This window comes from Chiloscyllium punctatum, chromosome 40, assembly GCF_047496795.1.
Source record: "Chiloscyllium punctatum isolate Juve2018m chromosome 40, sChiPun1.3, whole genome shotgun sequence".
Classification (NCBI taxonomy): Eukaryota; Metazoa; Chordata; class Chondrichthyes; order Orectolobiformes; family Hemiscylliidae; genus Chiloscyllium; species Chiloscyllium punctatum.
Window position 1 is genome coordinate 20,419,816 of NC_092778.1, and position 26,539 is coordinate 20,446,354.

A 26,539-nucleotide genomic window follows, 5' to 3' on the forward strand; every position below is an offset into this window, starting at 1 on the left:
AATTGAATGTGGGTCTGTTACACTGTGAGGATAGTAGTGCTAACCACTGAGCCACTATTGGCACCCACTTTAGAGACAACTGACCCCGTTTAAAAGGAGACAATTGACTATTTTAGTCGAAATGCAATTGCTCACATCCATTTTGATGATTTACGGTTAAACACCAGCCCACAAATCAGGATTCCAAATCATCCTTTCTGAACTGGCATCATTCACACAAGATGGTAGACAAACCCACTGCACAAAAACATATTCAAACTCTAACATAGCAACACTGAAGGAGCAGTGATGAGGCAAAATCCTTGAACTCCCTCCCTAACAGTGTCATAGGTGTATCTACAGCATATGGACTGCAGTGATCAAGGTGGCTTCCCGTTACCACAATCTGAAAGGCAATCGGGTGATGGATGAAAAACTCCAACTGTGAATAACCTTATTATTAGATATTTCTATGAGCATTTCATAAGATTGTAAGAACGAGGAGCAGGAGTAGGCCTCGAACCCTCTCTGCCATTGAGTAAGATCAGAGTTGATCTTTTCATGCACCCAGCTCTATTTAGCCGCCCGCTCACTGGAAGCCTTAATTTAGTGAGCAATTCTAGAACTAAACTGGGTCCAGATTGGTAATGCATTTCAAACAGATTCAAAATTTCTATCCCATCTCTAATAGTTCATACCATATTCATATCTACTGTTATTGTGTGTATGAAGGTTTGATCCACCTTACCCAAATTAGTTCATATTCTTCACGATGCTGAATTACGAAGCAGCATATGTTTCGAATCGGAAAGAAATTATGGGTAATTATTGTTTATTCAAATAAAACTCTAGAAGAATGTGCTGTAAACCCCACAATTTTTATTGCGGTGAGGCAAATAGCAATTAACCAGAATAGAAAATGGGAGATTGCACACATATGGGGGATTTGCTCCACTGGTCAGTTGACAGAGTGACCCAAGCAAACACATTGACTTCCCTGTTACAAACCAAGCATCTAAACAGTGACTACTTATCAGTCAGCTCAAAGAATGGTGAGTTTATCTCTAGGTCTGCATTTCATGAATTAAACAGATTGGCATAGTTACACAGTTCAGTGGACGTTGTTCATTTCATCTTCAGAATTACATAGCAGCTCTTTACAAAAGTCACGGGATGGAAACCCTCCATAACTTCATTGTTAAGGCAGCAGTTCCAACACAATAAGAAAAGGAATTCTGCATAGAAAAACGATGACTTGATTACACCTTTTGTTTTAAAAAAAAAAGAGATCCATGCTAATGTGGACAGGCCAAGACGCTTGCTTCACTGTAGGATATGTAGAAAGTACATTTGCCCTTTCTAGTGTTCAATCATTTAGGCCTTGCGTTTGTCATGATTAAGGGCAGTTCCAAACAATAATTGAACCAAGTCCTCCCCACGTCCCTTCTGGTTTTGAGAATTTCACTCAGGTTAGTCACCAAATCAAATTCCAAAAAGAAAAAAACTACACCTTTTAACACTAGTACCTCTGAGCAAAATAAGTCTTTTATGGAAAAATATATGGTCAAAACTGTGCCTTACATCCTGTAAGTGTGTTGATTCTGTGAAGCCATTGAACCAAAGCTCAACACTCACTCAATAGCCAAGTCAAGAAAAAGCCAGTAGAAATTTAACTTGAAATGACTTCTAGTTTAGCCCTGTATTTCTAATTCGAGTTCATATGGCAAAACACTGCAACTGCAAGGTAATAGAAGGTGACTTTAACACAAGTTAGGGTTAGTCGTTTTTAGGAGTAAGTGCAATATACTTCAATGGACAATTTTTGGATCAACTAGCAAGAATAGGCTGTTATCATCCATCTCAGTTAAGAATTAGCTAGCTCCTAATTGACTGTATGTAAATAGTGCCATCACAGTTCCATTCATCGTACGCTTGCTTGACTTGACTATTGGCTTCATATTTTCACTTCAGCAACATTGTCTTCCAAAGTGTCAAGTGCAGTTGTGAGCAATTTTCGGCTTTGAACAAAGAAAGAATCTGAAATGGCAAATAGCTTTGAGAACACATCCCTTTGAAACATTGCAGCATTGTGCACCTCTGGTGGTACAATCTGGTATGTAATCAGATGGTATGATCTTAAACTATTAAGAATTTCAGACTGATTTCTTTCAACTATGACGGAAATCTCTTAAAATGGTATTCCAGTGTAAAAATTATAAACAATAAAAAATAACAAACGGGTCATTTTTCAACAGCATAAAGGAACTTCATGTAAGCTGTACATTTCCAATAATCAAGAGCATTAATGCTAATGTAGCAAATGGTTCAAGATTGATCATTAGGGGAACATAGTCTTGTCACAGAAAGTTGTCTCCTCTTTCCCATTGATGCAGTTCATTGAAGAATCCTTCATAGAAGTTGAAGCCTTGATCTATATCCAAAGGGGTAATTTGGAATTCTTCCTTCATCTCCTCCCATGGATGCCTTTGAGCATCAGAGAAAAATGTAAAATCTTCAAACTGGGAAGCCTGGCTGGTGGTTTCCGCAAGAACCTGGTCCATCCCAATGGAGCACCATTTAGACTGTGGGCTAATATGCCTTCCTTGGACAGTAAGATCCAGCTCTGTACCCAGGGAGTTCAATGCTGCATTGATGTCTAAGTCCTCAAAATTGCTCCCATTTGCATTGAACACATCATCAAAGACTGAGGCCCAGTCAAAGTCGCCCTTGAGCGATTCAGATTCGCGATCGTCGTGACCCAGCAGTGGAGACTTGGTAGTTCTGGACGTCTTCATTGTTCGCTTTGGCAAGGCTTGCTTGCGTTTGCTTGCAGTTCGTTGGTTGTCTGAAGAGTTGAAGAGTGGATTATTGTGAGAATTCTCCATGTACCGCACAGATGTATGTCCAGGCCCAGGGTAAGACAGGAAAGGTTGAGTTGATGGATTTATCGAGACTTCAGATGTAGTTACAGATGGGAGTTTGTTTTGTTTGAGGGCGCTAAAGTGTGTCGCTGGCATCCGTCTCCTTTTGAATACACCGTTGACAAACATGTCGGCATATTGTGGATCAATCTGCCAGAAACCCCCTTTACCAGGTTCATCTTTCTGTCTTGGCACTTTCATGAAGCATTTATTTAAAGAAAGGTTGTGACGAATAGAATTCTGCAAATTGGATGGAAAACAAGAAGAATTAATACGAGAAAATCTTCCAGAATTAAACTATGACAGCAACTATTGTTACTTAGCTAGGCCTCGAAAAGTGGAGCCAAAAACACATCCATGTGCATAAAAACTGCAAATCATTTATCTACAATAATACATTTTTAGGACTACTCAACATTGAAAATTAGTTGGATTTGGGCTAACCACAGAAGTTTAAAGTCTCAACTCACTTTCCCTGAGTGAGAACAATCCAGAACTAATTCCATCGTTGTGCTCTGTTCATACAGTTTTGTATCCTAGAGCCTGGGGTACACCTTTTCCAAATCTTGCCTGATTTGCATTCGTTTGAACAAACATTCAGTTTCTTATCTATTAAGTAGCTTTTTACCCTTGTTGCAATATTCCCTCTTCTTTAAAATCCTGAATTTTAAGAAGAAATCCATTCCTAGATGTTTCTTACCAACTGCGTTCTATAACTTCATACAGATTACAGACATGCCTCTGTTTTAAGTGTCATTAATTACCTATTCAATTTGAAATGCTCGATTGTTCTGCTCTGGATTGTGGCTTCCAACTGTTTGCTCTAATTGACCGATCTCTTCCTTCTTAGTCATTAATGGCAACTAATCCCAAGATATAAAAAATGTGAAATTCCTCGTTTTAGGCTTCAAAATCGAATGGTGACAATTTATAATTACGATAGCTGCAGCAAGGTTGGAACAGCATCATTAACCTTCACTATAAGGCCATTATTCTGCATTGCAGGTAATAAAATAACGCAATTGGCTTGGGTGGCTTGCCAAAGCATATTCCACAATACGTCTCAAATTCTTAAAAATGTCTTACGAGATGTGATCAGTGCTTGCAATTTGTTCCCAATCCCTAATTGCCCTCGAGGAGGTGGTGATGAGCTGTGGTGCATCGGTAAAAGCAGCAGTTCAAGGCCATCTTGTTCGGCCATTTCAGAGAGTAGTTAGGGGCGAAGGTCAGCCATTGTTACCTGTGACATGTGACATCTCCAGAAAAACTGCAGATCTGGTAAGGCACAGCGCCCACACAGAGACTGCTCTCATATGCACTAATGCACACATATGGCAGATTATATCACTGTCTACACTTTATACCACCTTACAGTTCTTGGAGATTATGCAATCATTGAGACTGAGTGGCCTTTAAGTATTCACCTTAAGCCCACCAGCTGGGAGCAGAGATGGTGAGAGACAGGACTATCACAGAAACACCTCCAAGGCCCTATTTTAAAACTGTGCCCTCCTTTTCCTGGTAATTTCTCCCCCTTTGCCTTCATTCTTTCACGGAATGTGAGCATTGCTGGTTTAGACCACCATTTGTAGCCCATCCCTAATGATTGGGGTAGCTTACTCACCCGTTTCAGTGGGTACTTTTAAGGGTCAACAACACGACTATGGTCAGGAGTCACGTGTAGGCATGGCCAGGTAGGCTTTTACAACAGCAAACGAGATTTTCATGGCACAGGTCCTGAGACTTCTGGGGATTTTCAGCTCCAGAAGCACTGATACCACTCGGGAGCAAACTAGTGGGCACGGTCAGTACTGCGGTCAAGCCTCAGGGAACCTGGACTGAGATATGTCAGGAATATTGGGTTGGGAAACTTTGGACCAAGTGAGAGCAGGAGAGAGTTTTGGGACAGAGCTTTGCAGGGCAGATGAGAAAAGGGGCTCAGTGGTTAGCACTGCTGCCTCACAGCGCCAGGGACTCGGGTTCGATTCCAGCCTTGAGTTACTGTCTGTGTGGAGTTTGCACATTCTCCCCGTGTCTGTGTGGGTTTTCTCCAGGTGCTCCGTTTTCCTCCCACAATCCAAAGATGTGCAGGATGAGTGAATTGGCCATGCTGAGTTGCCCCAGAGTGTGCAGGGATGTGTAGGTTAGGTGCATTAGTCAGGGGTAAATATAGGGTAGAGGAATGGGTCTGGGTGGGTTACTCTTTGGAGGGTCAGAGTGGACAGACCTGTTTCCACACTGTAGAATCCACAAAGGCACCTGCTAGTGGGAAATTGCTTCCTGCTTCCTCCCTGGTGGGGTTTGAACCCAGGACCTATATAGAGTTAGCCTGAGTCTCAGGATAGTTAGTCCCAGTGACATTACTATCACGATATGGAAGTGCTGCCAGAGTTGGACTGGGGTGGACAAGTTCAGAGGTCATACACCACCTGGTTACAGTCCAACAGGTTTATCTGAAAGCACAAGCTTTACACCATACATGTCAGTGATAAAAGGGTTAAGTCTCCTCTCTTTCTTGATGAGTAATAAGGTATCCTTAAGACTTGGTTTAAAGCATCAGGGAACAGAAAAGAAAAACACACCCTCTCCCCACACCTCCAGCAGCCTCTCCCCTTCAAATCTATGTTGCCGTATCCTTACGTCCAATGTTAAATCTTTCATACATCTATAGTTTAGCAATGGTCTAACTGCAACGTTTTAAGTACTCCCATCACCAATAAAAGCTTTCTGAATAACACAATCTGTATTTAGTTCAGCAAATGAAATTCAATGTTAATCTGTTCTGACTATAGCTCTATACCCAAACTGAAACCACATGTGGTGCCTGTATTCACTGCTTCCAGAACGTACCCAGTAACAGTGACAGCACAGCACCCCACGCTCAGCTGAAGATCACGGAGTTGGAAGATGGTGATGACAAGCCTCACACTCGGACTAAATTTCAGGCTAGCATTTCAGTAGCAACAGAAAGAAAATGTGCTTTTCAAACATGCCAGTTTTCTGTCGATGTGAATACAAAGACTTCGGGATTTGGTGTTGAGGGGGGATTCTCAGGTCCGAGGAAGTTTCAGAATGTGGTGGGTGTTAGGGCCGTCATCAGCCATTTTGTGCTGCTCAGTCTTTGGCAGCCCCTAACAATATGGTTCCAGACATAGAGGGAGTTGGAAACAGAGATGAACACTTTAAAATCAGAATACAACCAGACCCCGGTGTCAATGTAGGTCAGTGACCAGAACAAGTTAAACTTTGTGCAACATGTGATGAATATCAACTTCGAGGTATCGTTCATCTTAACAAAATGAAATTTTGATGATACAAACTAAAACAGATAATGCTAGAGAAACTCTCGCAGCATCTGTGGAGAGAGAAATAGAATTAATGCTAAGAGTCCTCAGAAATTTTAAATGGAATGGACTAACACCTAAATAGAAATCGGAATAAGAAAACGCGTGTGTCAAAGTGATTATTGACTGGAACCACAATTTCCCTTGCCATCTTCTATCAGATGGCTGTCCTGTTGCAGGTATTTCTGGTCTCTAATAAAAATCCGAAAGAATTGTAGATGCTGGAAATCAGAAACAAAAAAAAAAAATTCTGGAAGGGCTCAGGAGGTCTGGCAGCATCTGTGGAGAGAAATCAGGGTTATCACTTTGGGTCCAATGGCTATTCCTCAGAACTGATGACTCTGGAATTCTGGTCTCTGTTGCCTGTGTAAAAAGAGACAATATGAGTTGAAAGGATTCAGGTAGACTGCAGATTCAGTCACACTCTGTCCTCAGTCATCCTGCTAATACAGATCCTGATTCTGAAAGCTGTATTCATGTCAAAATAAAAAGTGGCTCAACATTTTCAAAATTTATTGTTTTGGAACTTGGCTTTGCAGTTCTAAATTCTGAACTATTTTGAGACCAATTCCTCAAGATCGTTCACTATCGTTTCTTGTAAATGAAACCAGACTGAGATCACCTTCTCACATAAATGTCAAACTACAGATCGTGTGTCACTGCAATGTCGAAAATGCGTTAAATCATTATATTGAGTTTAACCTTTGTCTTCAAACCAGATATCAGCTATTATCACATTATGATAAAACACAAAAATTAACCCGACTTCGAATCAGAATGAGAAGAAACTTAGTTGCAAAAATATCATCTCCATTTTTTGCTCATCAAAATTCACAATTGAAATCCTAACTCAGCCAGGAAGGCTCATTTAAAGCACTTTAGAAATACATGGAAGTATTATGGAGTAAAGTCAAATGTCTGTACTCACTCCACAGTACAACAGAAATGTCTTTATTTGTCCACTTTGAGTCATAGAGATGTACAGCGCGGAAACTGACCCTGTGGTCCAACACGTGCATGCTGACCAAATATCTGAAACTAATCTAGTCCCACCTGCCAGCATTTAGCCCATATCCCTCCAAACCCTTCATATTCATAGGCCCATCCAGATACCTTTTAAATATTGCATTTGTACGGGCCTCAGTCAGCTCATTCCATACACGCCCCCATCCTCGGTGTGAAAACGTTACCCCTTAGTTCCCTTTTAAACCTTTCCCCTCTCACCTTAAACCTATGCCCTCTAGCGTTGGACTCTCCTACCCTGGGATAACGACCTTATCTTTTCACCCTATCCAAGACCTCTGATTTTATAAACCTCTATAAGCCTCTGATGCTCCAGGGAAAACAGCCCCAGCCTATTCAGCTTCTCCCTCTAGCTCAAACCATAGAGCACACAAATTGATCAGCAGGCCTCAAACTCGGGGAGAGAGGGGCAAGCAGAGACCTTTAGGAGGAGAGGAGATTTCCAAACCAAATACTCCCAATTGTGACTGATCAATCCAGATCTGAATGAAGCTTGCTATTATACAAAGACTGAGAATTATTGCTGATGTCATAAAAACACAAAATATTTCAACTGGGACAACACATCTATCCTGGGACAGGCTAAGCAAAGACATGCCAGAGAATTCCTAGAGGCCTGGCACTCCAACCACAACGCCATAAATAAACACACAGATCTAGATACCATCTATCAACCCCTCAGAAAACCAACAGGAAATGACATCACCACAAACCCCAGGAACCCCATCCAGGAGAAAGATATAAATAGAAAGCAGGAAACAACAGCTTTGCTTCACTTGGAGGTCACCACTGATGATGTTACCTAGCCAGGTAATGAAACGTCTGGATATCAAAACCTACAGCTCAGCGAGAAAACCTACACCCTAAACCTCAACCTGAACTACAAACCTTCACAAAAACACAAAATAAACAGGAGTAACCAATATGGGCATTCAAGTTTGCCCTTCCCTTTAATATGATCATGGCTGAACTGAAGCTTCAATTCCAACCCCCTGTCAACGCCTCATATCCCTCCAATCCCTGAAAGCTCTTGACAGTCTGCCCATCGAAGTCTGAAATATATTCAATGATGAAGTATTTACAACCACTGAGATGGAGGGTCTCGTGGGTTCACAACCATTTGAGTGATGGTTCCTTATTGCAGTCCCAAATGATCGAACCCTTATCCTAGGATTAATCGAGATTCCCTGATCTGTGGAAACAATCTCCCTGCCAAGAATCTTCCGTGAAATCATCTCTCATTTATCTAAACTCCAGAGGATCCAATTTACGCAGTTTCTAATCCGAGCACAACTGCTTCTATCCTGAGAACCAATTTCATCAACTCCTTGCTGTGACATCTCCCATGCATGTTACGACATGGAAAGAACTTTTTTTTAAGAATCCCGACAGTGTGGAAACAGGCCCTTCGGCCCAACAAACCAAAACCGGCCCTCCGAAGAGTAACCCACCCAGGATCCATTCCCTGATTTCTCTACATTTCCCCTGACTAATGCATCTAACACTACGGGAAATTTACATGGCCAATCCACCTAAACTGCACACCTTTGGATTGTGGGAGGAAACCCACACGGACACGGGAAGAATATGCAAACTCCCGCTGACCATCTGCCCCAGGCTGGAATCGAACCCGGGTCCCTGGTGCTGTGAGGCAGCAGTGCGGCAGCAGTGAGCCACCGTGCCGCCCAATCAGAAACAGCCAAACAATCAGAATCAGAGAGAAACAGCCAAATCAAATCAACCTCCCCACTCCTACATTCACAACACAGTAAAGTTAAAGCATTCAATGACCCTCAAAATTGAGCCCCATGGTTCCTAACCCAACTTTTTAAATAACTGATACCAGATATAAAGTTTATAGCTTAAAAAAAAATCACATTTTTTAAAATAAGACAGTAGGTTTAGCAAAGTTAAACAGCAAGGCAATCGAAATAATATCTCTGATTTAAAGCCCATCTTCTTTGGTTCCAGTCCCCAGTATCAATCCAATTTACTCTGGCTCTCACTGGACAACCCTCCCATTCCAGAGATCAATTGCCTCCAAAAGGTAAGGAGATCCTTTGTTAAACCTGAAGGCCAAAGTGCACACACTACTCCCGATGCGATCGCAACAAAGGCATGGTACAGAAGACATTGGTCTTTCAAATCAACCCAAAACTCCCAAGTAGGAATCTGGAGAGGCAACATGGGCTGCATTTGGGAACATGTCGGAAAAACTGGTGAGGACAAGGCATTGTTCCAATCAAAGTGATATTACTGATGTCAGAATATGAATCCACAACTACCAACTATAAGTCCATAAGACATAAGAAATTAGGCCATTCAGCCCGTTGAGTCTGCTCTGCCATTCAATCATGGCTGGTAAGCTTCTCAACACCATTCTCCCGCTTTTTCCCAGTAAGCCTTGATACCCTTGACACTCAAGAACCTGCCTTAGTCTTAAATATACTCAATGATCCGGCCTCCACAGCCTCGTGGGGCAGTGAATTCTCCTTATCTCTGTTCTAAAAAACACCCTTTACTCTAAGGCTGTGCCCTTGTGTCCTCGTCTCTCCTACCAATGGAAACATCTTCCCAACATCTCTTCTGTCCAGACCATACAGTATACTGAAGGTTTCAATCAGAGCACCCCCCCCCCATCCTTCCAAATTCCACCGAGTATAGTCCTAGAGCCCTCAAACCTTCCTCATATGTCCAAACCTTTGCCTTGACTGCAGTTTCCTTCTAATTGTTTTACTATCAGAAAGTGACAAAATGAAGTCTTCAGACAAACTTAACCCATATGACTATAATGGGAGTGGTAGTCTCCCTACCACTGAGGCAGGAGGCCCAGCTCAAGCCCCATCTGTTCCAGAGGTGTGTAACAATATTTCTGAGCTGGGTGATTAGAAAACATCTATAATGGTGCTGAGTCCACACCAGAACTATCTGTCCAGCTGCTTTACCTTAATATCCTACCAATATTTCTCTTCATGTTAACCAGATTTTCTCAGCTATGCACCAATTAGCTCAGGTTATATTTAAGAAGATTGAATTTGGGAGCATCAATAGATTCTCTAATGGATAGCCAGGAGAAGTGAGTAAATTGTTCTGTTTCTCCAGATCAATAGATCTTTGACTGAGTCATGATGGGAGATCAGGAAGATTCTTCTCTGGAAATCTGACAAAAACACAAAGAAGTTCAATTGCATCCTCCTCCTTTCAAAATGACTGGTCTGTAGTTTGCACATAAACAGGCAACATGGTTTTGTCATATGCAGTAACTTCAGTGTAGGACACTACACGTTGAACCAAACAAAACAGGCAAGTGGACTTCAAGTTTCACAGAAGACTGTGGAGGCCAGGTCATTGGGTATATTTAAGATGGAGATAGATAGGTTCTTGAGTGTCAAGGGAATCAAAGGATACGGGGAGAAAGCGGAAGAGTGGGATTGAGAAACTTATCAGTCACAATTGAATGATGGAGCAGACTAGATGAGCCGAATGGCTTAATTTCTACTTCTACGTCTTAGGGTCTTTTGATGTGAAGCTGCCATTACCCCAGAGGGCTGCTGGCCCGTGATACAGAGAGAGAACTGAACTGGTACAGTTGGCATCACACTGCATTGCAAACCAGCCAAATGAACTGCTGACCCCCTATACTTGATATGCATCTTCACTCAACAAGTATCTACCGTCAGTTAGGAATTAAGGACCTGCATTCACCATTTTGCCAATGATGCATCAAAGTACACGTGCATAAGCCATGCAAAAAAAAAATCCGTGCGTTGGGATCACATACCTGACAATGGTTACAGCTCACGTTTCACACCATTAGTCACGTTTGCATTCCCAATTAGTCGCGTGTGGCTAGGGATTAATGCAATGAACAATAATTGCAGCAAAGCACTGATGCAAGGACAGAACAAAGCTACATGAACGGGTGTACTGAGTGTGCTACCTTCAGCACACAGAGTGTCAGTGGTACACTGTAGTCTGATTCTAACTCAGACAAGGTGAGGCGGGGCAGTGGGGGGGCGGGGGGACATTACTGACTGGAGACTTTCAAACTTCTTGGCCTCACCCAAAGCAGTTCAGCCCCAGGAGGTCAAAGCCAATGACCCACCAGAGTGACTCCCAACAATCACACAGATCTGGGAGGCTCCCAATATCACAACGTAGTGCGGTTCGTTCAAAGATCCAGGTTTCCTTTCGAGACTGAAAGCCAGTCTCTTGGACCACAGAGTGGGGGGGTGGGGGGGTTCAAATTAATTCAATTGTAACTTCTCTTTTCTTTCCAATCCTATTCTGGGCCTGTTGTTCCTTTGCATACAGTGCTACTGACATTGCTGGAGAGCATTGTCTGCATTTGACAATGCACAGTTAAAAATCGGGTCGAAATGATCATAACTCATAGGAGCAGAAATTAAGCCATTCAGCCCATCGAGTCTGCTCCATCATTCAATCATGGCTGATAGGTTTCTCAACCCCATTCACCCGCTTTCTCCCATTCCAGGGCCAGTACATCCTCCCTGAGGTATGGGGCCCAACATTTCTCACAATCTTCTCAATGTGGTCTGACCAGAGCTTTATACAGCCTCAGAAGTACATCCCTGCTTTTACATTCTAGTCCTTGTGAGATGAATGACAATGTTATATTTGCCTTCCAAACCACCAACTCAACCAGCACGTTTACCTTAAGAGAAACCTGGACTAGGGCTCCCAAGTCCCTTTGCACTTCAGATTTCGGAATTTTCTCCCCATTTAGAAAAACAGTCCATGCCTCTATTCATCCAACCAAAGTGGACGGTCTCACATTTCTCCCTTCTCCTCGGAGGCTGCTTGTCCTGCTGTGCTTTTTCCAGCTACACTCTTTATCCACTCTGACTCTGACTCTCCAGCATCTGCAGTCCTCACTGTCTCCTTTGACCAGCGCTGGCAATGCATACTCACTTGGCCCACTGGAAGGAGGTCTCCTTCCTGGTGGCTGTATATGTCAGTAAACAGCAGACAGGAGCCTCTGGGAATAGGTGCTTGGTCAGCTCCAGACAACAAACCCTCCAGCATAAACCTGCCATTGGGGATACCTCTGCCTGTGGCAAAAGCTCTGTGCCCATCCCCTGAAGCACCAGGAGGTTGAAGAGAAGATGCTGCTGCTGGTGTTGGTGTTGACCCTGCTGGTGTTGATCCTGCTGGTGCTGGCGTTGATGCTGTTGGTGTTGATCCTGCTGATGCTGGCATTAATGCTGCAGCTGGTGCTGTTGGTTTTGACCCTGCTGGTACTGCTGGTGTTGATCCTGCTGGTGCTGGCATTAATGCTGCGGCAGGTGCTGGTGGTGTTGACCCTACTGGTGTCGAGAGCAGAAATGACCTCCCAATTCTCGGAAATTACCTCCAACACAATAAAACATTACACTCAGGATTGGTCGTGTGAGCAGAAAAAGATCAACCTTTGAATACACTGAGATGATGAACATTTCTAATCTATGTGCATAGGGAGATGTTCTATGGTAATGATATTCAAGTATGACCTATTCAGACAACCTGATCCTAACAATTGTATCGTGTTAGACCAGTCAGTGCCTAGAATCCTATATGTGCATAATTTTACCTCAGCTTTGTAAACAAAACACTCGGTCAGTTTAATGTAGCGTTTTCCTCACGTTTCATTCCCACTGGAACGTTATTTCAAGTAGACTCAAGCACTTCAACTTTAAATTAGCCTTCTAACAATTGTCACTGAATGAATAGATTAATCACAGAAGTAACGATGTGATTTGATATTTATACAAATAGACCACAACCGAATAACAGATGGTTAATGAGAAGATGAGGGAGGTAAAATGACAGGTGTGTGTGCAGAAAGTGCAACACAGTCAGAGGGTAACTCTATGGATCACATACTATTTAATATGTATAGGCAGCAACAAAATCTATAATGAACAAATATGTTACACATTTATAATATATATATGAACACAAATGTAAAAGCAGTATAAGCAATTTTTTTTCAAAAGATCAAAATTTCCAAATGATTTCAAACTAAAAGCACCTGCATCATATAACTGTCTGCCAAAGAACAATAAAAGACTAATTTTAAAAAGGAATTGACGTCTGAGATGCTTGTGTAGCATTTTACTAATTGGGGATAAGGAGGAGGGTTAAGATTTGACATTAAAACAGAAGTACTCGGTCTTTCAGTTGGTCCTTGGTTTGACCCAGGTACACCCACGTTCTGTTGTATTAATGCATGAACACATAACTATGTAGAACTGGACCTCTACACCTGCCGAAAGTTATGTATCATTGGAAGTGCTTTGGTTCTACACTCTGAAGGAGCACTATACCAAGTATGGATCAGTTTCATCACATTAAACTCTAAGATCATAAAGAACACAACAGGGAGAATATTAAATGGGAGGCAAGCACTTGGAATGCTGTGTCATATTAGTTCGTACAGCGCAGATAGAGACCATTCAGTTCACTTAGTCTCCACTGACTATCCACCCAAATCCAGCCCCCTATCCTAACCCCGCATTCACTCTGGCTAATCCATCTAGCCTGCCCACCCCAATGTAAAATTGAGCCTAGCCAATCCACCTGACCTGCACATCTTTGGATTGTGGGAGAAAACCAGAACAGCTGGAGGGAACCCATACAGATGCAGGGACAACATGCAAACTCCACACGGACAGTCGCCAGAGGGTAGAATCGAACCAGGGTCACTGGTGCTGTGAGGCAGCAGTCCTAACCACTAAGCCAATCTGCTGCCCCATGCAATAATGGTCGAAGTTGTTTCGAATGGGTAGTTTGAGCCTGCTACAGGAATCCAGCACATGTTTTATGCAGATCATCAGCCATTTGTTTTATTGTTCCAGTCATCATTACTGTAAAGGACAGCTGGAATTAGGTCACAATAATTGAAAACAATGACCCCGGTAGTGGAATCCTTGTCCTCTGTTATTAGTAAGATCCATTACCAAACCACATGTCAGGTTACTGTATCCTGTTACACAGCTCGATATAATCCCTCCGAATACAATTGGTTAATTGTCAGCTGTCTTATAAAAAGACCCTTGGCCCAAGTTCCTACTACCTGATATCAATTTTTAGTTACTCAAAGAATAATTAAACTGTCGAAACTACAACAAATAATGCAGAACACAAGCAGAATTACTAATGAAACCATATCCAACAATAGACCCAACTAAACAGTAAGCTGCCAATCCATTCTCACTGCACCAGAATGGTTCTGGCATAGGGACAAAGTGTATACTCCCATGGTCTCTACTATTTGCTAGAGGGCTATGTTTAATGACTCACCCAATGTGCTACTTGCACAATAAGTGTTGCGTCAATTCCCCCCAAAACACTTGATTTAGAAATACTGGCACTTGCATCAAAGTAGCAATCAGTATATTAATGTCCCAGGTTGTGGAGAGTGGAATTTGAGAGATGTTTGATAAATGCATGAAGAACCAGAGGATAATATTCCACAACCACCTGATGAAGGAACAATGCTCCAAAAGCTAGTACATCCAAATAAACTTGTTGCACTATAACCTGGCGTTGTGTGATTTTTAACAGAGGATAATAGTTAGAGACCAAAAAAGTAACTCATGCAGGAAGGCAGAGGACAGTAGGTATGGTTTGCATCTTCCTTTGCAAAGCAGAGTGGGAGAAAGTGAGGACTGCAGATGCTGGAGATCAGAGTTGAAAATGTGTTGCTGGAAAAGCGCAGCAGGTCAGGCAGCATCCAAGGAGCAGGAGAATCGACGTTACGGGCATGAGCCCTTCTTCAGAAGAAGGGCTCATGCCCGAAACGTCGATTCTCCTGCTCCTTGGATGCTGCCTGACCTGCTGTGCTCTCAAAGCAGAGGGGGGTCATGATGTAAACATTGCAATTAAGGAGAAAATATTGACAGAGTGAGAAAGGATGTTAAAGGGGCTATGTCTTCAAAAGTGGATGATTGTCCAAGTCCCTGAAAAACGCGCCCCAGGTTGTTAGGAGAAGGGAGGGAGGGAATAGCACAGACTTTGATTGTATCTTTGCAGCTCTTTCTGTCTGGAGGCCTGGTGGCAGAGGCCTGGTGAACATTGTAAAATTGATCAAGCAATTACAGGCCAGCCTGCCCTCAGCAGAAAACATTCGAAGGGGTGACAATGGTTTAGTAAAGCATTTATTTAATGAATCATTAATTTTTAATCAATGACCATTGGCATGGATTTGTTAAGGGAAGGCTGTGTCTGACTAAAGTTATTGAATTTCTTTAAAAACAAAAGAATATTAAGATGATCAGTGGAGGTACATTTGAGATAATCTACCAGGTCTCCAGCATGGCTGTGAATATGGCAGGCTGGTCAGGAAGGTGATAACTTGCACTGGACTCGGGGGGGGGGGGGGGGGGCCGTTTGCTGTTCAGTGAAAGTGCAATTGTCAGCAGCGTGGAGAGCCCCAATACACAGCCCTATTTGCACAAACTGTCCCATGTGAGTGACGCAAGGTGCAGACTGCAGGAAGGTATGGACTGGTCAGCTGACCAGTAACGGGACACATTCAATCCAGAGACATGCGAGGCCATGCATTTGGAGAGGATTAAAAAAATGGCAGGGGAATAACACACAATAAATGGGAGGATTCTGAGATGTGCACAGGCATAGAGACAACATGAAGTTTAATCCACAGATCCCTAAAGGTAGGAGACAGGTGATCAAGAAGGTATGGGAGATGCTTTCCTTTATTCACTGAGTAACAGAGTATGAGATCAGAGTCGAGAGAGTGTGGTGCTGGAAAAGCATGGCAGATCAGGCAGCATCCGAGGAGCAGGAAAATCCACGTTTTGGACAAAAGCCCTTCATCAGGAAATTTTCTGATTCCTGATGAAGGGCTTTTGCCTGAAACGTTGATTTTTCCTGCTCCTCGGATGCTGCCTGACCTGCTGCGCTTTTCCAGCAGCACACTCTCTCGACTCTGATCTCCAGCATCTGCAGCACTCACTTCCTTCCAGAGGATGACAGCAGGCAGGTTATGCTGGAACTGTACAAAGTAGAAGTTAGGCCGTAGCTGGAGGATTGCAAATAATTCTGGATATTGCATCGACAGCAAAATGTGACTGCACTGAACATGAAATGAAGATATTGCCAAGAATTGACAGATGAGATAGTGACAGAGGGATAAGGAGGGACAATGGAGACTAACTTCTAAAAGGTATGCAGCAAAAGAGTGTCCTGGTAAGGTCTATGAAGGACTTATTGAGAGTGGTTAGTGAAGCACGTGGAATCTTGAGCTTCATATTTCGAGATGCATTAAGTGCAAAAGCAGGGGAGGTGTGTTGAATCACTGCAAAGCTTTGGGTAGGACCCAGTACTGCATCCAGTTTTGGTTTGTACACTTGGAGAAAGATGAGAGGGTGCAGAGGGGATTTTAGCAGAGCGAGCCCAGGCGATTTTAGATACTAGGTAAACTGGAAAAGACAGCAAGGTAAAAACAATGACTGCAGATGCTGAAAACCAAATTCTGGATTAGTGGCGCTGGAAGAGCACAGCAGCAGTTGATCTCCTTGGAGTAAAGTCACAGATGCTGCCTGACCTGCTGAGCTTTTCCAGCAATTCCTGTTTCCAATTTACAGCATCTGCAGCTCTTTCGGGTTTTCATTATGAACGAGATTACAATGAACTTAGATAAAGTAGACACGGGCAAACTATGAGCAAAGTTGCATGGAGTGGGGGTGACGTAGATTTTGGGCTGGAGAACGGGACAAATATGAAAAAGAACATTTTTCCCCCCTCAGTAAGTGGAATTTGCAACTCACTTCCCATGAAAGTGCTCAAAATGGAAACAACCAAATTATTTCAAAAAGAAATTGACTGGGCACTTGCCAGAAGGAGAAATGCAGGGCTCCAGGGATTTGAGTGAGGAAAATGAGATTGACCAGCGTACACATTCAGATGGGCCAAATGGCTTCCTTCACTGTCACAAATGACTCAAAAACAACCCAGGGTCAAAAATAGATTGTATACCAACCACATTGGAGATCTTCCATCGCTACCTAGACATATACCAGGAGTATCATGACGTTTAAACATATGTTCCCAATTACTTTCATAGCTTTGGAGTTAGTCATATTGATAGATCGTGTTGCTGTGATATAGGATTTGACCATCAGTGAGTCAATAATATGTAGAAAAAACATTTCAAAACTGTAATGTCCTGGAAATTCTAATGGGACAAAGCAGCAAATAAGTAAAAAGAAAAGACATATAAAGACATATATAAAGATATATACAGATATAAGAAAATCCAAACTCATGGACGTTCCAGACAATCCACAACACCTTCGGCAATGAGCCCCAAACTTTGAATCAGTGCCATCACTTCCGCCCACTTCCTCTACTCCTCTGCCCCTTACTTCAACTGCTGAACCTCACCGGTCTCTCCCCACCACCCATGCATCCATCCAAGCCCCACCCCATCCACCCAAACCCAACCATCAAATAACTGCCCCACTCACCAACTCGATCTGATAACCTTAAAACAAGCAACGTTTCACAAACCCTTTCCCCCTCTGCAGCCCATTCCTCCAAGGTTACACCAGCCCATAAGACTGCCCCAAGCCTCCACTCCTATCCCTCCCCTCCCACGTCTTCCCATCTCCTTCTAAGCCCTCCCCATCTGACCCATACCTTTCCTTTTCAGTTAATGCACTCAGCTTAAACTGAATCATGCTGGGTACCATCGAGGGCATTGAGGAAAAAGATCCTGGAATACTGGAAGTAGATTTCACTAGATTAGGAGCTAGAGAAGTGAGCTTGTTCATGCTTTAAGCACATGGAGAGGTTTGAACAGTGAGCAACCCCACTGTGCAGTAACATGTTCAAAAGGATATTGCATGTTTTCTGCTATTTTCGTGGAGAACTGATCAAAGGGAGAATTCATCCTTCACAAAATGCTCAGTCTATTCTGCTCTCAGTCGGTTAATGCCAACCAAATTCTTTCATAGAATTGGAGTGTCGCATTTATTACCCATCCCTAATTGCCCAGAGGGCAGTTGAGGGTCAAGCTCATTGCTGTGGCTCTGGGGCCACACGTAGACCAGAGCAGGTAAGGATGGCAGATTTCCGTCCCTAAAGGACATGAGTAAACCAGGTGGATTTTTACAGCCGTGGTCATCATGAAGCTAGCTTTTCTTTCCACATTTTCAAAGTTCACCAAAGGCCATGGTGATATTTGAACTCCTGTCACCAGAAATAATTAGCCTGCGATTCTGGATTATAAGTCCAGTTGTATTATCACTACACCACCAGCTCTTTGCACGGAGATTGTAATGTGAGCTTAGTGCCTGTCAGAAGGAGTTAAGAAAGAAAATCAGCCAGGAGTTGCGTTCCTAACAACTACCCAATCATTTCTGCCTATCTACAGTTAGGATTGGACTATTATGGCTGAACAACTCTAGCGGCCCACTGAATTTTACACATAAATACTGGGCACTTGCGTACGATGTTGCAAGATAATGAAACTCAAGGGAACCATAGCCCTCCACAGAATCACCACATTATGGAAAGCGAATCAGACTGAGTCCACTCTGAACCCCAGCCCCTATCCCTGTGATCCTGCACGTCTCTGGACTAGGTCAGAACGCAGATGACACCAGCTTATCGTCCAACAGGTTTATTTGACATCATAAGCTTTCTGAGGGCTTCCCCTTCATCACCTGACCTGGTGTCTTCGGATTTCTGACCTAATCCAGGAATGTGAAGGTTAGGTGGATTAACCATAGGCACCTCCACACCATCATTGGATTGTAGGAGGAAACTGGAGCACCCAGAGGAAATCCACACGGACACAGGGAGAATGTGCAAACTCCACGCACATAAGTCATCCGAGGCTGGAATCGAACCCAGGTACCTGGTGCTGTGTGGCAGCAGTGCCAGCTACTGTGCCACCCCACAAAACCGGAGACTGAGGGACCATTGTTGGGGCTAGGGGTATATTCATGGGAGATACAAATAAAAAGAATGAATTGAATTTAAGCAAATCACTCGAAACAACCTAAAAAGTGTTAAATGGTCAGTGCAGATGGTGCATCATTAACATAAACTATAGTCAATTGTACAGTTTCAAGTCTTTAAGTAACCTTCTCCTTAAAAAAGGTAACAACTCCTGCTGTGGTCCGTACTCATAACTGGATTCATCCTTCTCCCCACCAAGGAGAAGGCCGCCAGACAAATGCAGTGATGCTTGAGGTACAGTATACCGCTTGGGGAATTGTTTAATGTGTTGTTCAGAACTCCCAGTACTCAGCCACCAAGGTTGGCTACAGCAGAGCAAGTTAAAATGCAAAAATTACAACTGGAGTAGGTCCAGTTCTAGATGCATATGCACGACATCGACAATGCTGCTTACCCCATGCTGTTAAATTGCCCACCAGCAGGGCAGCTGCCAAGCTTTCTCATTCACATCACACAAATAGAAACGATCAAAGAAATAATAAAACAGCAAGCAGAGCTTCAGATTATTGGAAGATTACTCTAGAAATATTTAACAAACATTTTGGGGGGGAAGCAGAATGGAATCCTGTTATCTTCTGAATGCTATAACATTTCCAGATGCCTGCTTTACTCATGCAGACAATGAGGCACGATGTTTGAGCACTGACGCATGAGCTACAGCTAAACGTGAATCAAATTCAATAAAATAAAAGTTCTGTCAAAACACAAGAGATCAAACAAGAAACTCTAAACATGATTTCTTAGCAACTAGTCCTTCGTAATAAGAGCCTCTCAATCAAGTGTAGGTACAATTACCGCCTGTAAAATTGAATCTGGATCGAATCCAGATTGCTTCAATTGCAAGTTTTCCCTGGTTGAGGGAGAATCAAGGTGAATACTTCCCTCAGGTTTAATTAAATTGATCGAGAAATGACACGGCAATGTTCATTTTTCAATTCATTGTCAGGAGGTGTACTGCTGAGAGTTCCTGATTCGGACAGCCATTGAAAACCAAGTGGCCCTTTATATAATACCATCTTTCCATGCAGTCCATTATAGAGCAAAAGTGCTTCACACTCTTGATCCAAATGTCAACGTCAATCCCGATAAACAAGGAAGTTACAACATGGGAGGACAGGGAAATAGAAAACAAGGGCTCTCGGTGCTAACTGGAAGCCTCGAGCCTTTGATTGAGAAACAGTTACAGGAGAAAGCACCCATACTCAGGCACCAAGTAGCTTGCCACAATATGAACGGTGCACTCTCCTCAATATCACTTTACATACCACAAGCTCTATTACAATTGTGTAACTGGAAGGGTGTAAAACAATATAATCAAGGATAGAAGTAATGAATCATAAGGAGGCAGTACACGCATTTCATGCTTTCGACACTTGTTGTTAGCTGCAAGAAACTGAACTAATTTCGATAATATCGATCTTATTATATACAATTTTTATTCTACGCAAATTATGATGTTGTGCACAGTGCAGAATGTCGCAGTCAATATCCAACGTTTATCATCCTGTCTGCAACTTGCTTTGATAACGCACATACAAACTAAAAACATCAGCAATTTAACACGGAAGAGAATTCATTTTAACTTTTTGTTATCAAAATGTACAAAGCGAAAGCTAATGATTATTAACACTTCTTGTGTGAACTATACAAGCCCTACAATGTGGAAGCAGGCCATTCAGCCCATCGAGTCCATACTGACCCTCCAAAGACCATCCCACTCAGAACCAACCTGCATCACTTGGCAGAGAGCTGACATAGACTTGAGGGACCCTCTGCTATACTGATTCTATGACTCAGTCACATTGAAGCTAAAAAACATTAGCAATTGTTTTACTCAGAGCTGAGGAGGTAGAGGGGAGATTTAATCCAGGAGTTCAAAATCACAGAAAGTCCTGACGGAGTGAATGTGGGGCAATTATTTCCCTATTGTATTAGGATCAGGAATGAGAGGACACTAACTGGATAGGAGAAAGAGTAGCCCAAGCAGCCTACGCATCTCTGGAAGCGATGGGCAATTTAGTATGGCCGATTCACCCAACCTGCACATCTTTGGACTGTGGGAGGAAACTCAGGCAGACACGGGGACAGTGCGCAAACTCGAAGTAGAAGTTACCCAAGGGTGGAATCAAACCTAGGTCCCTGGCACTGTGAAGCAGCAGTGCTAACCACTGAGCCACTGTGCCACCCTATGTATAAACTGTTACTGCAATTTTTATACTAAGCCAAGAGAAAAAGGTTAAAAACCACACGAAAAGGAGAATCAGGAATTCTACAGAATCACTCAGAATGCATAACACATTCCGTCAGGATGCTCTATGCCAGTGTTGATATTGAATCCAAGCCTCCTCCACCTCCCTTCCCTTAACCCTATCATCACAACCCTCCACTCTCTAATGGAATTCTTTGATGAGAGAATTGGTTGATGAGGACAAAGCAGTAGATGTTGGGTTTGCAGACATTCAAACGGAAAGTTGAAAAGTGTGGTGCTGGAAAAGCGCAGAAGGTCAGGCAGCATCCAAGGAGCAGGAGAATCGACGTTTCGGGCATAAGCCCTTCTTCAGGAATCCTGAAGAAGGGCTGATGCCCGAAACGTCGATTCTCCTGTTCCTTGGATGCTGCCTGACCTGCTGCGCTTTTCCAGTAACACATTTGCAGCATCAGACCCTGGCAAAATGAGCAGAGGGGTGGCAGGTAAAACTCAGCGGTATAAAGTGTGAGGGGATGCATTTTCTGGAATATTCAGGAGAATCAATGGAAACTAAATGATATCATAGAATCCCTACAGTGTGGAAACAGGCCCTACGGCCCATCAAATCCACACTGACCCTCCGAAGAGTAATCTACCCAGCCCCATTCCCGTACCGTATTATTCTACATTCCCCCTGACTAATGAATCTAACCTACACATCCCTGAACACTACGGGCAATTTAATGTGGCCAATTCATATAACCTTCACATCTTTGGATTGTGGGAGGAATCCAGAGGAAACCCACACAGACACAGGGAGAATGTGCAAACAGTCACCCGAGGCTGGAATCGAACCTGGGTCCCTAGCACTGTGAGGCAGCAGTGCTAACCACTGAGCTACCGTGTTGCCCCCAAGGAGCAAAGGTCACAATTTGAAAGGAAATGCAAGAGTAGAGAGTCTTGGTAAATATTTGGAGATAGCAGGACATGTTGAAATGCTGTTAAAAACACACACCAGATACGATGGAGAAGGTTCCACTAAATCTTCAGAAAACACTGGTTCAGCTTCACTAGGGGCACTGTTCTGGGAAGCCAAAGTCTTGGAAAGAGTTATTTTTGAGAATGGCACCAGGAACGTAGGACTTCAGCTTTCTATTGGTACCAAGCTTGGGGGGGGGTCACAAGATTAACATTTTTGGGTAAAAGACACTGGGGGTTGTGAGAAATAACTTTTCCTTTAACCACCATGATTGGACATGGCCTGGAGCCTCCTGCTGGTCAGGGGAGTGGGAGCAGAGACGATGAACCGTTTCAATGGGCGATTGAATGGGCACTTATGGGAAAGCAACTTGAGGCTTATGGTCACTTGGCACAGAGCTGACACAGACTTTGAGGGACCCTCTGCTATACTGACTCTATGACTCAGTCACAAAGGAGCTAAAAGACATGAGCAATTGTTCTCCTCAGAGCTGAGGAGATGGAATCGAGGAGTTCAAAATCACAGAGGGTCCTGACGGAGTGAATGTGGGGCAATTATTTCCCTGTTGAATTAGAATCAGGAACCAGAGGACACTAAACTGGATAGGAGAAAGAGTAACAGATTAGATTAGATTCCCTGCAGTGTGGCAACAGGCCCTTCGGCCCAACCAGTCCACACTGACCCTCCGAAGAGCAACTCACCCTGACTAATGCATCTGACACTATAGACAAATGGGCATGGCCAATTCACCTAACCTGCACATATTTGGACTGAGAGAGGAAACCAGAGCACCCGGAGGAAACCCACGCAGACACAAGGAGAACGTGCAAACTCCACACAGTCAGTTGCCCGAGGCAGGAATTGAACCCGGGTCCCTGGTGCTGTGATGCAGCAGTGCTAACCACCCACCAAGCCACCGTGCTGCTCTAACAAGGGGAAGAAAAACAGAAGGAGTCCTGATCTGACACGCATTGCCTGAAAGCCTGACAGCAGTGAGATTACCTCTGAGAAGGAACTGGATTAAGGCTGGAAGAGGGAAAGATTGTATAACAACGATGGAAAGGGTCAGAAATCTGGTCTAACTGGATGGATGTCACGGGGGGTGGCACAGCACTGCTGGGCTGAATGGCCTCCATCTGTACTGCTATTTCATTGTCTTTGTGCACTTAGCTTGGTTTCTGTCAGAATGCATCCATGCTCCTTTCTTCAACCATTCTTCACTGTGTAACTTTCACATCCCAACCAGCATCAGGATAAAGAGCTTTCTCTTGAATTTTTCATTGAGTTTGTTGCTGACTGCCTAAGATACTCTATCACTCTGAGGAGACAGGATTTTACACTACTCTGGAGAACTGGTGCCCCAATCAGTATTCCTGAAGGAAGTCAACTGTGCCTTCACTAGGACTGGTCAGATTCTGAAGGATAAATCTTTTTTTTCACATTCCCATCACCAACGAGGGAGTGAAGGGGATACGGTCCCCACTGGCTGACCAGTTAAATCAGCACTTGACAAGTATAATGATGCCAGGCTGGAATCCTACCCCCACAACCCCCTCCCCACCCACTGCCTTTTCTTGAAGAAAGGGTGCCATGTATCCTATTCTTCCACATTCCATCAATAATCAAAATAAGTACAAAACGATTCCAAAACCAACAGAGACACACACAGACATACACACACACAGACACAAACACAGACATATGCACAGACATACTTTACACAGACACACACACACTCTACACACAAACCACACACACAGACACACCCACACTCCACACAGACACCCACCCACACATCAATGTGTCAAATGAGGTGGCTTGCCTGCAAAAAAGCAAATATCTTGCCTTCGATTTCTTTGCTGTGTGAAGCAATGGGCTTCGGTCTTTCACTGGATCCCAATGACTGTACTGAACAAGCTAAAGCATACTGGGCTAGGGAGCTAAGAAGCATTCTAACTCCATAATCTGGCAGACTGGCTCCCACAGCAGTATTCCCAGCCAAGCTGGTTCTAGTGTGGTGGGGAGACAGCAGCAGCAGCAGCATCAGGAGGGGGGGGGGGGGGTGCACACGCACAGTCTGGCTCTCTCCTGGCTTTGGGAGAACCTCAGTTAACCTTGAAGAGAGGCAGAAACTTTAGACTTCACTTCCTACTGATTCCACCTGCTGCTGCTGTGACCCCCACCCCACTGGAATTGCAGGTTAAAAAAGATACAAAGAAGATAATAATGTCATGCCAATTACTGGTCAAACTATGTGGGGTGCGGAAGAGATCTGCCAGGATTGGAGGGTTTCAGCTATAAGGAGAGGCTGGGATTTTTTCCCCTGGAGCATTGGAGGCTGAGGGCTGACCTTATAGAGGTTTATAAGTCATGAGGGGTGTGGATATTGTGAGTAGCTAAGGTCTTTTCCCCATGGTAGGGGAGTCCCAAACTAGAGGGCACAGGTTTAAGATGAGAGGGGACTGATATAACAGGGACCTGAGGGACAACTTTCTTGCACAGAGGGTGGTGTGTGTATGGAACAAGCTGCCGGAGGAGGCCAGTACAATTAGAACATTTAAAAGGCATCTGGACAGGTGCCCAGATAGGAAAGTTTTGGAGGGGTTTTGGCCAAGTTTAGTTGGAAAACCCAGTCAGAATGGACAAGGGTCTGTTCGCTATGACTCTAAGCACAATTCAATGAGAGTTAAATTGCCCATAGTAATCTAGGGGAGGGGAATGGGTGTGGGTGGGTTACTCTTCAGAGGGTCAGTGTGCTAATCTAATCGAAACAGGGATCCGACACTGGAGGTGCAAACGTCTCTTAGCTTTGGTCACCCACCTGCCAGCTGGGGTCAGCGTGCTTATAGTAGCAGAAGTTGTCGGTGATCCAGTTGTAAATGGCAGACAGGGTGATCTTACTCTTGTTGCTAGCCTGCATGGCCATGCAGATGAGCGTGGCGTAGGAGTACGGCGGCTTGACGTGCGGGTTCGTCTTGTAGTCCACATCCTCCGCCGGGCTCTGGGAAGGAGGCTGAGCCTGGATCAAGGTCTTGGTGCCAGCCACCGCCGAGGTGGGCTTCCCCAGCCCAGTGGGCATGCCGCTGGACGCGGTGTCACCAGCCGGAGGTGAGGCCGGGGAGTCCGAGCTGGGCGCGTGGTGCTGCTGCCTGCAGTGATGCTGGGCACCCCCAGGAGGTTTCTCCAGGTTGGCACTGAGGATGGAGAAATCCTGCAGCCACTGCAGGCTGGTCAGGCTGTCATCCAGGTTCACTGCACCGCTCACATTGTCCTGATCCTCCGGGTGCAGCATCATCCAGTTCTCCTTGAACTTGGTGGCGATTTCTGGGGAGGTCAGAACAGGCATCCTCTCTTGGTCAAGCCTCCGAAACACCAACTCTTCCCCCACCCCACCCCCCCACAAGAAAAACCCCTCGCCCCCAACTTGCAGCCGCTGAATTGAAAGTTTCTTGGCGAGACTGTGGATGGGGGGGGTGGGTGTAGGAAAACAAAAAGAGAAATGCAGAATTACAAACACGCTGAATGCAAAAACGCCGCGTTTTTTCTCCCCACCAAATAAGAGCTGCTTTCTTTTCCTTTTTTAAAAAAAACAGGAGCTGCTCAACTTTGCAATGAGAGGGATCCAGGCAACAAGTCGCTTCCTCCCGGTTGCAAATAGACTGAACCTGACCACCCCCCCCCCAAAAAAAAAGCAGCGTGAGAAGAAAGGGGGGAATTAAATGAAAATCATTAACCTTGCACTGCCTTTGACATCCTCATTCATGACCTCTCCCAATATTCCGAATAACTCTCTCTAATCGCTGCAGCATTACTGATCTTTCCCCCTGCAGTTTCTCTCTGGAACCTGTTGCGCTTCAGACTGCTCTCTCACCTGACACTCTGAGGAAATCCTGGAGAATAAAGTAACTCTCCCCCCCACCCCACTGAAAGACAAAGCTCCGTTTTATTGCGTTTCCAGACACACTCCTGTAGCCCTGGGGGTGGGGGAAACTGGAATCGAACCGGCCTCCAGCAACAACACACTGGCAATGCGTGCGACTCCTCAGCGCTGGCTTCACATCTAACCCGGTGTGTGCACACTAGGCTGGGCTAGGCGCGACTGATGCCTTCATTGCCA

The 26,539-nt window shown here is 44.2% G+C and overlaps 1 protein-coding gene across 2 annotated transcripts; it reads right to left on the bottom strand.

Annotated features, from left to right (window-relative positions):
- Positions 1 to 838: 838 nt before the first annotated feature.
- Positions 839 to 26,539, bottom strand: foxj1b (forkhead box J1b). 2 transcript variants are annotated; one of them, XM_072559440.1, is made up of 3 exons: positions 26,294 to 26,539; positions 25,244 to 25,880; positions 839 to 3,140 (listed from the first exon to the last, which is right to left on the bottom strand). In XM_072559440.1, the coding sequence occupies exons 2-3, from the start codon at positions 25,766 to 25,768 to the stop codon at positions 2,337 to 2,339; spliced, it is 1,329 nt and encodes a 442-aa protein (XP_072415541.1). In that variant the 5' UTR covers positions 25,769 to 25,880; positions 26,294 to 26,539; the 3' UTR covers positions 839 to 2,336. The 2 variants fall into 2 exon arrangements, with proteins under 2 accessions (XP_072415541.1, XP_072415540.1); XM_072559439.1 differs by having other exon boundaries at positions 26,157 to 26,300.

Coding starts and splice junctions, on each gene's coding strand:
- foxj1b (XM_072559439.1), bottom strand. CDS start 26,185: ATGAATGAGGATGTCAAAGGCAGTGCAAG. Junction 25,881..26,156: donor GATGTCAAAGGCAGTGCAAG/GTTAATGATTTT, acceptor CCCCATCCACAG/TCTCGCCAAGAAACTTTCAA. Junction 3,141..25,243: donor ACGCTGACCCCAGCTGGCAG/GTGGGTGACCAA, acceptor TCCAATTTGCAG/AATTCTATTCGTCACAACCT.